General features: G+C 36.2%; 1 protein-coding gene across 1 annotated transcript in view; it reads left to right on the forward strand.

Annotated features, from left to right (window-relative positions):
- Nucleotides 1–15,103, forward strand: part of ZDHHC13 (zinc finger DHHC-type containing 13) — a 55,010-nt gene that overhangs the window by 23,335 nt on the left and 16,572 nt on the right. The window contains exons 7-10 of the mRNA XM_003781169.2: nucleotides 739–901; nucleotides 1,146–1,271; nucleotides 4,393–4,526; nucleotides 8,622–8,722. Coding sequence (XP_003781217.1) covers nucleotides 739–901; nucleotides 1,146–1,271; nucleotides 4,393–4,526; nucleotides 8,622–8,722 — 524 coding nt within the window. The remainder of the gene's footprint in view (nucleotides 1–738; nucleotides 902–1,145; nucleotides 1,272–4,392; nucleotides 4,527–8,621; nucleotides 8,723–15,103) is intronic.

A 15,103-nucleotide genomic window follows, 5' to 3' on the forward strand; every position in this document is an offset into this window, starting at 1 on the left:
TTCTGGGAATTGAGTTAACTTTAATACCATTTCCTTTTTGTTCATGGAATGGTGGGATTAGGGGTAGAATTTTCTTAAAAAGTATTTTCTGTTTTTCATTGATAACTCTGAAGTCAGGTATGGTCTCTAAAGAACCTGATGGAATAATTAATTTAGAATATTGTTTTATTAATAAAATCTCCTGGAGTCATGAAGGAAGGGAAGGCATTGATGATAAAGTAAAAGTATTTTATGAATTCTATCTTCTAGTCTATAACTTTCTCAGATATAAAATACTTTATGCCATAATTTATACTTCTTTTATTTAATAATTGATTAGAGAGTATGAAGCTAACTCTTGGTTTATCTCCTCAAATATAACATACATTTAGCCTTTAATTGGATAAATAACATAGTATTTAATATTAGCCAACGTTAAATCCACAATTTTAAAAAATGTTAACCAGTAGAACAATAACATGAAAGTAAACATTTGAAAAATAAAAGCAGTATTCTACAGTATTGATGTTAAACTTATCTAGATAGCAGGCTGTCACTTAATAGATGTCTTTTATGGAGGTGGAAGGATATCTTTTATTAGTACCTAGAATAGAATTTGGCACAAAGAGCCTCCTCAGTTGTTCAGAATATTTACTGATTGGTTAATTGATAATTAGCTTAACAAATTCATTATTTGCATTTATTCCTGAAATCATCATGTCTGTTACTAAACCTTGGTATTTTACTGTTTTGAAACAGGCCAGAACCAACTGGATTTCTTTTAAAGTTTAATCCTTCTCTTAATGTGGTTGATAAAATACATCAAAACACTCCACTTCATTGGGCAGTTGCAGCAGGAAATGTTAATGCAGTTGATAAACTTTTGGAAGCTGGTTGTAGCCTGGATATCCAAAATGTTAAGGTATGACCAGGTATTTATCTCTTTTAAAAGTTTTTTACATCTTCAGGTGGAAGATTGATAAATTAACACAAAGATAAGCTATATTTTCAGTTATCACTATACAACTAGATAATAATAGCTGGCTACGCTTGAAATAAATGTGTTGAATATGATTCTGGTTAGTTTTTTAAAAATTATTTAGCACCCACAGTATATCAAAAATGTCACTAAACTTCTACTCCCTCTTTTTTTTTTTTTTTTTAAGGGAGAAACACCTCTTGATATGGCAGTGCAAAACAAAAATCAGCTCATTATTCACATGCTGAAAACAGAAGCCAAAATGAGAGCTAACCAAAAGTTCAGACTTTGGAGGTGGCTACAGAAATGTGAGGTATTTTCAAATGGGGCCTGTTCTGTGTGATGTAAGAACCTTTTGTTCATTTGTTTTGTTTCCTTTGTTTCTTAAGGCATCAGAGGAAACCAGAGAATTGCATTTTTGCTGCATTATATAGGCTGATTATATCTTTTCCATGTATCCCATGACCCAAAGTTAGAAATTTGGCATTTCCATTGGCTTTTTATTGTTCCTCAGCTAGATGGCTCCAAAACTATAGGTTACCTTGTGAATATTATGGCATACTTCCATATTTATTTAATGAATGAATTGAAATGTAAATAGCTTGATTCTTAGAGAAGCAAAGGAAGCACACCTTTTGACAAGGAATTTTATAGAAGTTTATCTTAAGGAGTTTATTTCTTATTAAATTTTTTTCTCAAAATGAGAGTAATAACATTCAAAAAATTTTATTAGAATCCTAAAGACTGGAAAAATGACAATATTACAAACTTTAAGCATGTGAAGTCACTTTATAAAATAAAACATCTAGAATTTTGAAAGTTGAAACCCAAATTTTATTTATTCTCTTTACTTAGCAATTCTGACTGGTATTCTTTTAAAACTTAAAGTGAATTGAATAATAGAAAAAGTTAGAAAATTCAGCTTGCTCTCATGAATGGCTAGTAAAATCAAAGTCATATTAGTGAATATATGAAGTCTGACCATTAAGTTTGCTAACTCATCCTAGAAAAAGTGCTTCATGTCTCATTGCTGAATATTCCTATGACCTTCAAAGTACTCTCCTTGGCCATCTGGTGACCATAGTGATATTCAGCAATGATATATGTAGCACTTTTTCTAGGATGAGTTCACAAATTTAATGGTTAGACCTCATACCATGATAGCTCTGGTGGCCATTCTAGAAAAAGAGTTGCAAAATTACTGTGAAGTGTGGACAAGAGGCTGGCATCAGTGCATAGCTTTCAAGGGGAATACCTTGAAGGTGACTGTAGTAATACATAACAAGCAATGAGATATGTAGCTCTTTTTCTAGGATGAGTTCACTAACTTAATTGTCTGACCTCATAAGTCTAAATGTTAAAAAGGGATAGTGGATTGATTCTCTGTTTCTAATGTTTTCAAATATGATACCATAATCTTATCCAATAATAATTAGAAATTATACTTTCAGAGTGATTGTAAATTAACATGCACCAGGTTCCTCTTTTCCTAGCTCCTCCACGTCTCCCTCATCTCTTATTGGTAGGGTGCCTTGGGATTGTATGCTTGAACCTCTTTTCTATCTAATCATTCCCTAAATGCTACCTGTATGTTAACAACTCCCTAATTTGGCTCTAGTCCAGACCTTTCCAGACTCATGTAATATTTGATATGTCCATTTACCTACTTGACACATCCAGTTCCATATCCAGTGGGCATCTCTTGATCTCCCCACTTCACTCCAACTAAGCCATCCTCATCTCAGTAAGCGGCAACTCCAGCATTCTAGTCAACTTCCCCTTTCTCTTTCATACCACATATCCAGTCCATTAAAAGGACATGTTGGCTAGTTCTGCCTTCAGTTTATATCCAGAATCTGAGCCCTTCTCATCACTCCACCAATGCTGCATTGGTCCAGGAGATGAATCTTTTAAAATGTAAGTCACATCATATTAGTCATCTCAAATTTCTATGATGTATCCCCATTTTTCCCTAAGTAAAAGCAAAGTCATTACTATGGCCTGCAAGGTATCATGTAATCCAGCTCTTTTATGTGCTATAAAATTTACATAATAAATTTATCTATCTTCCCTAGCTAGAATTAAAATAATAGAAATACTCAAAACTCATTGATGTGTTCTAAGTGCTCAGAACAGTACCTTCCATACAGTATGTCCTTCAATATTTGTTGAATGAATATCACATTTTTATCTTGCTCATCTGTAAGAGTGTTGTATCTTGGATTTAGAATTTTGATGTTCAATCTAATTATCTCTGTTCTGAGATTATGTTGCTTATAGATTCTAAATATTTTTTAAAAATCTATACTTGCTCATTTTATGTCATTATGCCAATTGGAATTGGAAGCATTTTAAAGATTTGATGTCATTTGAAATTATCCTCTCCCAGATATAGCTTAGAGATATGAAAATGGAAGAAGATAGGGCAAAATACATTTTTTTTATCTTTGTTGTTACAAAAACCCTGCTTGCTTTCAAGGTCTGGTATCTTGTAATTAAGGGGCTGCATTGCACAAATGTGGAGTCTGGCATCAGTATGACTGTTGGTTCATAGAAGTTTGATTCCTTTAACTTTGCCAAGATAAACCTGAATCATTAGCATTTGGAAGACTCATTTCAGTCCTTGATCTCTGTGTCACATTTGACACTAAGAACTTTTCCCTTCTTGAAACTCTGTTTCCTGGTTTCTCTGAAACCTTTCTTTCTTATCCTGCCTTTCTGGTCAGTCTTTCTTCATTGCCTTTGGAGACAGCTTTTTTTCCCCTTAGATGTTTGTTTTAGGTAAGATTCTGCACCTTTGTACCTATATATAGTCTTTGGGGTGTTTTTTGCTTATGATTTTACCTATAAACCAGTAAATCTCAGGTCTTCCAGAATGATAGATAGAACTTCCTTTTTTTTATTGCCTTCTAGATATCTCCTAGGTGTCCATAGGCATTAAAATTCTTCATTCCCCAAACAAAACTTTTGCAAACTTATTCTGTCTAATCTTTATTAGGTGGTGGCACCATCTGGTGCTCAGGTTGGAGCTCTTATACTCCCCTCATAGAGGATGTGTTGATTTTTGTGTGGTTTCCCTATCTTGCTTTATGCTTTCCAACACAGAATGCTGTTTACAAGAAATTATTTTTAAATTTTCAGCTTTTATTAGCATTTTCCAAAAGATGACTATATCTTTTAGGGAAGAAAAAGCAAAACAAAATATGTTTAAGCAAAATTTTATAAAATGTAGGGCTTTTAAAAGATTATTTCCAAGTTATATAATTCCTCAAACTTCAGATTCATCAGTTGCAGTTTTGAAGAAAAATTCTGGTAGTTCTGTTATTATATTAATTGTTATATATTTGGGAAGTCATTCTTATATTAAACTGATGATTAGTAGATACTTAAGAGGTAAAATCCATAAAGTTCTAACATTCTGCATCTGTCAATAGCTCTTCCTACTGCTGATGCTTTCTGTGATTACCATGTGGGCTGTTGGATACATATTGGACTTCAATTCCGATTCTTGGCTTTTAAAAGGATGTCTTCTGATAACATTGTTTTTTCTAACATCTCTGTTTCCAAGGTATGTATGTTATCCTTTGCAAGGAAATTTATTGTATTTTCAATTTAATTGCTTATTTCCATTGTTACGTGTAATGGAAATAAATGTCCACTCAATGTTCCTTACCACATAAAAACATTCGATGGTTGGTGAGAGGAAAGTGCTTTAGTAGCATATGATTTGGCAAAAAGCAAATTGTTTAACCCAGTAATTTGATTGAATTGACAATTTGTGAAAAATAAATATCCTAGGTCACTTTTGGAATTATTAGTTTAAGTGAATAATGGGAAGATTTTGTAATCATTTTGCTTCTTAAAGCAAGCAATTTGACTCATTTTTCAGAAATCGTATGGGTTATTTTTTACCTAAATCTAAATTCATTTTAAGCTAGTTATTTTTGCTATAAGGAATTTTTAGTTAAAACAACCTAATTAAATTGTGGGAAATTATAAAAAGGTAAATTTTGGTATGGTTTCATTTTAGGAAAGTACTTATACATGATTTTGTATAGTTCATGATTAAGAGTCAGGTTGCCTGGATTCAAGTCAAGCTTTACCACATAGTGGTCTGGCATTCAACAAGTTGGTTTACTTCTTCATTCCTCAATTTATTCATCTATAAAGTGAGGATAATCATTTTGATAATGCCTGAGTCATGTTAATACTACATGTAAATGCTTACAAAAGTGGCTGACACATAGTACTCAATAATCATATCACACCCCATCTCTTCTCCTTCTCTCTTTCCTTTCTCAGTAAAATTACATCTAGTTCCTCTCATGTATAGGGGTGTCATTCTGGGATTCCTGTCATCCTCTCCCTGCCGCCCACATCCAGCCCATTACCAAGTGCTCTCTGCTCTGCTTCTATCTCTACAACTGGCACTGACCTTAACTCTTATACCTCTTATTATTCACCCCTACTTAGCAATCAAGGTGGTCTTTTAGAAAGGCAAATCAGTTTCTGTCTTTCTCCCTGCTCAAAGCCCTCTAGTAGCTTTCTCTTATACTCAAAGTAAAGTCCAAACTCCTGCCTATGAGGTATTAGGGGATTCGTTCCCTCCCTGCTGACTTAATCTCTCCCCCTACCCTAACTGCACCACATACACATTCTTCTTTTCCTGAAACACATCAGACTCATTCACAACCTAGGAGCTTGGCTCTTGCTCATGTTTTTGTCTGAAGTGTTCTGACACCATAACTTTGCATTGCTGCATATGTTATTCAGGCCTCAATTTAGGTATCACCTCCGTAGTGAGGCTGTCCCTGACTGACTCTACTGCATCACCCTGTTTTACCTTCTTCATAACTCTTAATAACTTTCCTGTAGTGTATGGCCCACACAAACAGAAAACTTGTTTCTGCTGTTAAACATTTTCACTTACTGAGTGAAAAAAAATACATGTAATGATGTTGATCCATAGAAAAGGATCTAAAAGGAAATATAGTGTTACTCTTTGCCAGGTGTTTTTATGAGTACACCTGTGTCTTTCTGTTGCTTACCAGCACTTTCTGGAATAAGCATGCACTGCTTTTGTCATAAGAGAAAACAGTATTAGAGGGATCTTACTACTGGCTTACCCAACCACAGGACAATTGCCTGGAAATGAGTTAGAATTTAAATGTACAATAACGACTCAAATTTCAGAAAAAAATAGCAAAATGCCTTAATTTGTCCATTATTCGTGAAACTTGTCACTTAGCGATATTCATTCATTTTCCACTAATTGGATTGATTCAGTCTCTAAATCAGGTTCAAGCCAAGTCACCAGGAATCACAATCATTACTCTTCTTTTCAGAGAGAAAGCAAGGGATAGTAACATCTATTCATCCAAGATAGGAAGAAGCATTTGAAATTTTGTTTGGCTATTTGTTTATTTTAGTCAATACCTACATTATAGGGAAGACCATGCACAGTGGCACACGCCTGTAATCCCAGCACTCTGGGAGGCCGAGGTGGGCAAATTGCTTGAGCTCAGGAGTTCTAGACCAGCCTGAGCAAGAGTGAGACCCAGTCTTTAAAAAATAGCCAGGCGTTGTGGTGGACACCTGTAGTCCCAGCTACTTGGAAGGCTGAGGCAAGAGAATCACTTGAGCCCAAGAGTTTGGGGTTGCTATGAGCTGTGATGCCACAGAACTCAACCAAGGGTGACTAAGTGAGACTCTGTCTCCCAAGAAAAAGTAAATAAATAAAACCTACATTATAAAAAACCATGTAAAAACTTGTTTTCGATGACAGTGAGTTGAGGGCTTAATATACTATGCTTGGCATATGGATATAATTTAAATGTGACCCAAATGCATGTGGTAACTACCATACTGCTTTTATTTCTCTCATACTCCTCTGTAGGAGTCCCAGTGTCATAGAGGTAAGCACCTGTGAACTTTTATTATCATTATTATTATTACAGGGGCAGTTGTTTATTGATCTAGGCTGTCATATGACACTTGTCAGAAATAGACAAGTAGTAGTAACAGGCTCTTACAAATTAGGAATTTCATTACACTGTAATTAGGTCACATGCATTTTTTACTACAAAATCACAGGCCATACTCTGGAAGTTACATGGGCTCCATTTGGCCTATTTTGGCAGCATATTGGATGTCTGAGGTTTGGGATTTTTAGTTCTTCTCAAATATGAACTTATCATAATTATGGTTATGATCCTGATACCTATTATTAACCATTGCTTTTGCCTGGTATATGTTTTAAAATATATCCAGGTAAGCTATATTCACACATAGGATAACTATTGAATATTTAGTGTAAAAGACATTTTTTTTGTGTGTGTGAGTCTCATTCTCTTGTGCTCGGTAGAGTGCTGTGGCATCACAGCTCACAGCAACCTCAGACTCTTGGGCTTAAGCGATGCTCTTGCTTCAGCCTCCCAAGTAGCTAGGACTACAGGTGCCCACCACAATGCCTGGCTATTTTTGTTGTTCTTGTTGTTGTAGTTGTCATTGTTTTGCAGGCCCTGGGCTGGGTTTGAACCTGCCAGTCCCTATGTAGGTGGCCAGTGCCCTAACCACTGAGCTACAGGTGCCAAGCCAGATTTTTTTTTCTTTTGAAATTATAAAATTATAGAATTAAACATTTTGAGTAGAGTTTTATGTGGACTTCAAGTTGCTTGTTACCCAAGCGAAATTGTTAGTGTTCTGATGACTAGCATCACTTATAGCCTTTATGTATCTTTTCATATAAGGTATCTGCTTCTCAAAGTGGAGTTGCAGGATGAAAGTACATAAGATTGTTTGCACCTGTATGTTTCATAAATACGCTACCAGCCTCTGGAAGAAAGCTTATGAAATATGTCCAAATTTTTGCATTTTGGTGTATTTAAAAATATATGCCCAAAAAGAAATTCAACTATAAGTCTCAGTAGAAGTGTAAAAGATTCATTGAAAATGTATATTAAATTATTGTGAATGACATAATAAGTAAGTTGGTTAGAAGAACTAGAACATATACTTCTTGGGAGTCATTTTGCTTCAGTTTTTTTTTTTTTTCTTTTGAGACAGAGTCTCACTTTGTTGTTCTTGGTAGAGTGCTATGGCATCATAGCTCACAGCAACCTCAAACTCTTGGGCTCAAGCAATTCTCTTGCCTCCTGAATAGCTGGAACTATAGGCATCTACCACAGTGCCCAGCTATTTTTTTTTTTTTTTTTTTTTACTGGGGCCAGGTTTGACCCCACCACCCCCAGTATATGGGGCCAGTGCCCTACTCCTTTGAGCCACAGGAACTGCCCCCAGATATTTTTTCTTTAGAGAAATCTCACTCTTGCTTAGCCTGGTCTTGAACCTTTGAACTCAGGCAGTCCACCTGCTTTGGCCTCCCAGAGTGCTAGGATTACAGACATGAACCACTGTGCCCAGTCTTGCTTCAGTTTTCTTATGGTACAATGGAGTGACAGTGGCACATAATGCCATTACTCCATGAAAAATAACACATAGTAAGTACTCAGTAAGTGAAAGTTATTGCTACTGCTGCTGCTGCTACTTATTATTATTACTGTCATTATTACTTAGGGAAATTTAAAATTAGAATTAAAATGAGCCATACTAATACTTTATTCCACTAATGCCTTATGTTTATCTTTTTTCTTTTTTCTTTTAGGTTCTTGGTTGGGTATAAGAATCTTGTATACTTACCCACAGTCTTTCTGCTAAGTTCCGTTTTTTGGATATTTATGACTTGGTTCATCTTATTCTTTCCTGATATCCTTTAAGCTCAAATTTAGATGGATATCTCATTTTGCCTTTAAAAAATAGTAATGCCATTGCTAGGAATTTAAATATTAGAAAAAATATAGAAATGCAACTTACATTTGCACTTATATATTTAATGATTCTGGTTGATGATGTTTAATATTGAAAATCTGTTCAATTCTCAATGTAATCTTAGAGCACACTATAGAAACAGTATGTGTCCAGCATTTATTACTCATGGGAAGAGAACAGTAGAATGAATTATTGTTTTATTTGGACCCATAAAAATTTGTTGGATTGCTTTGGGATTTCTTCAAGATCAGATGGTTCTTTTAACTGAGTCAGCAATTATTTCTGGGTGCCAAGATGGCCTACGTGGGAGGGATATTGGAAAATGTGGCTTCCTGCATTCATGGTAAGTGGCAATAATATTATCTAAGGCAGTGATTTGCAATCCTAATTAAAAATAAATTTACTTTGTCACAAAATATAAGTGAAACAAAAGTTTCAGAAAATAATACTCCTAATGTGTGCTTTACCCTATTTTGTTGTTTTATCCTATTAACTTTAAAAAAAAATTTTAGTCACAACCCACTTAGTTCCTTAATGACCTGCTGATGAATGGCAGCCTGTAGTTTAAGAAAACTTAAGTAGGAGTTGAGGCAAGATGGCAGACCAAAAGGATCGTTCAGCTGACCTCTTCCTGGGGAAAAAGAGAGAACCCAGCCATATATGGCGCAAGGACCTGAGCACTCCACTGTGCTCAGGAAGCACAGTGAGGAAGTGGTGAGCTGGATATAGCATATGATCCAGAGTGGTGGAAATCTGATGAATTAGGCAAGTGATGGTAACCAGCGAGGGTCAGCTGTGTCCCCACAAAGGTCCAGGATGGGAGGAAGCCTTTCCAGAGTTTTCAGTTTTGGGGAGAAGCTACATATTATGTGGAGTGCTTGGAAGAGTGGACAGACTAGAACAGTACACAGCAACCAGATTTGAATGTAGGTTGGAATGGATTTGTGATAGGTTAAGTGGCTGGCAACGCAGCTATACTGAGAAGGTCTAGGTGGCCAGCTGGTCACCCATTGTGGGAAGGTCATGGGAAGGTCATGAGAAGGTCTTAGCAGGAGCCTAAAGCACGGCCATCTTCATTTCACCTACCAGGATCAGAACTCCACTCTTGGGACAGGCTAAGGGACTCCTGCAGCCCATGGAAACTGGAGTCAGGAAGCAAGTGAAACTGGCCCCTTAAGGATTCTTGTGAGCTTTAAGATTCTAACCTGCAGGGTCTGAATGCTGGAGAAACAATGAGGGGATCACCAAAGGCAACTAAGTTTGGAATAAGGACCACAGAGGTTGCTGGCTGTGCTCTCTGTCTCTTTAAAAAACCACAGCACCACCAGGTGTCCTGGCGACATATTGCAACATACTGTCATTAAGAGCAAGGACTTCTGTTTGCAACAAAGGAAGCAGTGAGAAGGAAAAAGGAGGATCGGCCCAGCACTGTAATCCTTGTACTCTAGGAGGCTGAGGCAGGTGAATTGCTTGAGCTCATGGGTTCAAGACCATCCTGAGCAAGATTCCATCTCTACTAAAAATAGAAAAAACTGAGGCAAGAGTATCACTTGAGTCCAAGAGTTGGAAGTTGCTGTGAGCTATGATAATGCCATGGCACTCTACCCAGGATGACAGCTTGAGACTTTGTCTAAAAAAAAAAGGAAAAGGAGAAAAAGGACAAAGAGGTAAATAAGAAGAAAGAACACATGAGGAAGAACCAACAGAAACATTTGGGCAACATGGAAAACTGAAACAGAGGAATCCCCCCAAGGGACCATGATGCAGCTACTGCAGAGGACTCCACCATAAAGAATTAATGGACTTGACAGAAAGGGAATTTGAAATATGGTTGATAAAGACAATAAAAGGAATAGACGAGAAAATGGAAAGAACCCAAAGTTGGGCGAGATATATGTAGAATATAGAAAGAATATGGTGGTGCTTAAGGAAATGAAGGAGACAATCAGGGAATGCAAAGATGCAGTGGAAAGTATCAAAAATAGGTTAGACCATGGAGAAGAAAGAACCTAAGAGCTAGCAGATAAAATTTTTTAGTTAACCCAGGTAGTTAAAAAGGTAGAAAAGGAGAGAGAAAAAGCAGAACAGGCCCTTAAGAGAACTTTGAGACTCCATGAAACATTCAAACATATGAATAATAGGGATTCCTGAAGGGAAAGAAGATTATCCCAGGGAATGGAAGCCCTACTTAAGACTATCATAAGTCAAAACTTCCCAAGTTTTACTAAAGACCCAGATACACCCCTTTCAGATGGATATTGAATCTTGAGTCATCTAAACTCAAGCCTGCCAAGACACATTGTAATGAACTTATTCAAAGTCAAGATGAAAGAAAAAAATTCTGTAAGCACCCAGTAGTAAGCGCTAACTGACCTACAGAGGCAGAATGATTAGGATGACAGCAGGCTTTTCAACTGAAACCTTCCTAGCCAGAAGAACATTATTATCTACCTTCAACATTCTTAAAACAATTTTTACCCCAGAATTGTATATTCTGCTAACCTTCAAAATTGATAGAGAAATCAAATCTTTTGTAGATATACAAGCAATGAGGAAATTTGCCACAACAAGACCAGCTCTACAGAACATGCTTAGACCTATTTTCAACACTGACCACCCCAATGAACCACCAGCAAAGTAAATACCCAGAAGCTAAAGGTCAAAACTTAGCTTCCACAGTGGCACAGAGGATAAAACCACATAATGGACTTTCTCAAAATAAGATGAATAGAACTCCACCACACTTATCAGTTCTCTAAATGAATGTCACTGGACTGAATTCACCACTGAAGAGGCACAAGCTGGCTGATTGGATAAAAAAAAGTACAGCCATCCATATGCTATCTCCAGGAGACATACCTAGCCTTGAAATCAAGACTCAGGGTTAAGGGATGGAAAACAGTATTTTGAGCAAATGGAATTCAGAAGAAAGGAATGGTTGCAATCTTATTTTCAGATACAATCAGATTTAAAGCAATTAAAGTTAAGAAAGACAAAATGGACACTGTATACTATAGGCAAAATACCTATATGCCTCTGGCCAAAAAAGCCATATGAGAGAGAGCAGTGAAAAGACTTTGTGCAGGCATACTTGTAAGAAACTGAGGCAGAATCCCATGTGGCCAGGTTGGTTGTGAGCCTAACATGACCAAGGCTTCGGCTGGAATAGCATTTACTGCGTTAAGGAACTAAAGTTGACTTTATAAAGCCAGTAAGAAAGCCCTTTGGAAAACTGGCCAGATATCCATCAGTAACTTTTCTGATTTGTGGTAAGTGATGGAGGTCATTTGCTGATGGGTCCGAGAATGGAAATGTGCTCGGGGACCTCAAGAGAAGAGGAATCTACCCAATGCATGATCTAATGGCACAGATGAAACTTGGGCTTGTGAAACGCTTTTGAGAAGTCCAGCCTGAAAATTTCTTATGAAAGCTTCCAGCAAAAAAGGCCTACACGGGAGCAGAGGTTTGCACACAAATTTCTGTATGCCCAAGAAGTTTCTTTATGCCTTGTTTAAAGATCCAAAGTAACAGCCTCCAAACGTCAAGGCAGCAAGGGCAGGTATTCAATCTACCTCCATAGCCTTAGGCATCATCAGATAAGAACAAAAAAGTAATGGCTAACAGCATGTTCTCCATTAAGTTATGTTAAATTGGATTATGTTGAAAGGATTATGTCAAAAGATGTATGTTGAGTGGATTATCAGAAGCTAATCACAAGGTGGTCACATGATATTTAAATGGATCAATGAGGTCATTGCTGTTTGGTGTGCATGTACAAAATTCCCTATATAAACCAATCGCAAATAAAGAAGTTTGCCATTTTGTCTGAGCGAGCAGATGGTCACCTTTATTTAAAACACCATTTCAATAAGTGTGCTTATTCTCCGTGACATTGCTTTTCCGCGAGACCCTTAGGGCAACAGTATACTGGTCAAAGGAACAATACAACAAGATAACATTTCAATTTTAAATATTTATGCACCCAACTTAAATGCTTTCAGATTTATGAAACAGACTTTGATGAGTCTAAGCAATATGATATCCTATAGCACCATAATAGCTAGGGACTTTAATACCCCTCTGATGGAACTGGACAGAGCCTCTAAACAGAATGTAAACAAAGATACAAAGAACTTAAATGTCACCCTAAAACAAATGGGATTAATAGACATACAGAACACACCATCCCAAAGCTAAAGGAATATACATTTTTCTCATCAGCCTATGGTATGCACTCCAAATGGACCACATCCTAGGATACAAATCAAACCTCAGCAAAATTAAAAGAATAGAAGTTACACCTTGTATCGTCTCAGACCACAAGCAATAAAGGTGGAACTCAACTCCAACAAAAATGATCATTCCCACACAAAGACTTGGAAATTAAACAACCTTATGCTGAATGATAGTTAGGTTCAGTAAGAGATAAAAGGAAATTGTGAAATTCCTCAAACATAACAATGAAAACGCAAGTTACTAAAACCTGTGGGATACAGGTTTATTGCATTAGATGCCTACATTAGAAAAACAGAAAAAGAGCAGATCAACAAACTCATGAACCATCTTATGGAATTGGAAAAAGAAGAACAATCTAATCCCAAACCCAGCAGAAGAAAAGAAATAACCAAAATTAAATCAGAGATGAATGAAATTGAAAACAAAAGAATCATTCAGAAAACAAACAAAACAAAAAGTTGATTTTTCAAAAAAATAAATAAAATCAATAAACCTTTGGCCAGATTAACTAGAAACAGAAAAGTAAAATCTCTAATAACCTCAATCAGAAACAATAAAGGGGAAATAATAACAGAAGCCACAGAGATACAAGAGATTATTTCTGAGTACTATACGAAACTCTATGCCCAGAAATTTGACAATTGGAGGATATAGATCAATATTTGGCTATAACCATTTATAACTCCAATTAAGGCATTTTCAATTTTCCCATTTCTTTCCAGACTCCCTCTCCCCTTCCACGGACCTCAGAAAGCCATATAGCCTTGCTTTGTTTACAGCAGGGGTCCTCAAACTTTTTAAACAGGGGGCCAGTTCATTGTCCCTCAGACCATTGGAGCGCCAGACTGCGGGCCCTGGGACAAGTCAGCTGCTAAGCAGCATAGGCACTGGTGGCAAAAACACCTGGTGGGCAGGATAAATGTCTTCAGCTGGCCACATGTGGCCTGTGGGCCAGATTTTGAGGACGCCTGGTTTACAGAGTAGGGGAAGAAGGAATGTTGTAGATTGAAATGTAGCATTTAGCATATTTCTTTAACTTCTATGTTATTTATCTTTCTGGTAGTGGTATTTCTGAAAATAAAGAACTGTGTTTATGGGACAGATGCACAAACTCAGTACAAGAATATTTTATTCCACAGGAATAAATGTGAAATGTGATGGGTATATGAGTTCTCAAGAGTGTTTACAATCTACATCTACATCCATTATACCATGTTTTTGCTTTAATGCTGCTTTTTATTTCTTAGCATTTTCTCTAATATTTTTCAGATTTTTAAAAATGAATGGCATAACACGGATGCTATTTGGTTTTTTAAAAAATATTTTATTACATCTGCTCTTTGTCTCATGATTACTGATTGGGGGCAGCTTTTTATTAAACACTAAACTTATTACCACCACTTAATGAAGACCTGGATGATATTATTATATGATATAAAAATATTTTGTAAATAACCATAAATGTACCAGGTAACAACACAGTATACATTGTCACTTGCAAAAGACACAAGGCTCATAAATTTTATGGTAATTGACATGAATCTAGGGACAGATGGCTGATATTTTTGTTTGCCAATCCATGTGGTAGTTTTAAAAATTTTGTTTTTGATTATTTTATTAATTTGAGCAGCCAAAATTATTTCAGGTTTTCCACAAACTTTTTATATTGAATTATTTCAAATTTCCAAAATCAAAATTAATAAAAATGTATCTACTGTAGTTTGAAAACCTCAATTAGAGAAAATAATAGTTACATTTACCTAGAAATTGTTCAATATTTATGAAGATGTTATTATATTAGAAGAATTTATTTCCATAGCTAGACAGACTGTCAAGATGTTGGAATTGTGACAAGATGGAATATTTTACTTGTTTGCACAGTTTTAAGCCATTTGATCTAGGTGTCCATCCAAACCTGTTACTTATAAGGGCCTGTGAGTCAGTAGGTGGCATACTTCACCATCAGATCAATGTTTTGCAAGCTAAACATGTGAAATGCTGTTGGAACTGCCCTGTGGGTGAACTGAGGTGCTGCCCTATAAAGACCAATCCTAAGTACTTAGGCTAGTCTTGTCTCGGGTT

This window comes from Otolemur garnettii, unplaced genomic scaffold (genome assembly GCF_000181295.1).
Source record: "Otolemur garnettii isolate 467f Iridium unplaced genomic scaffold, OtoGar3 scaffold00001, whole genome shotgun sequence".
In the NCBI taxonomy this organism is placed as follows: Eukaryota; Metazoa; Chordata; class Mammalia; order Primates; family Galagidae; genus Otolemur; species Otolemur garnettii.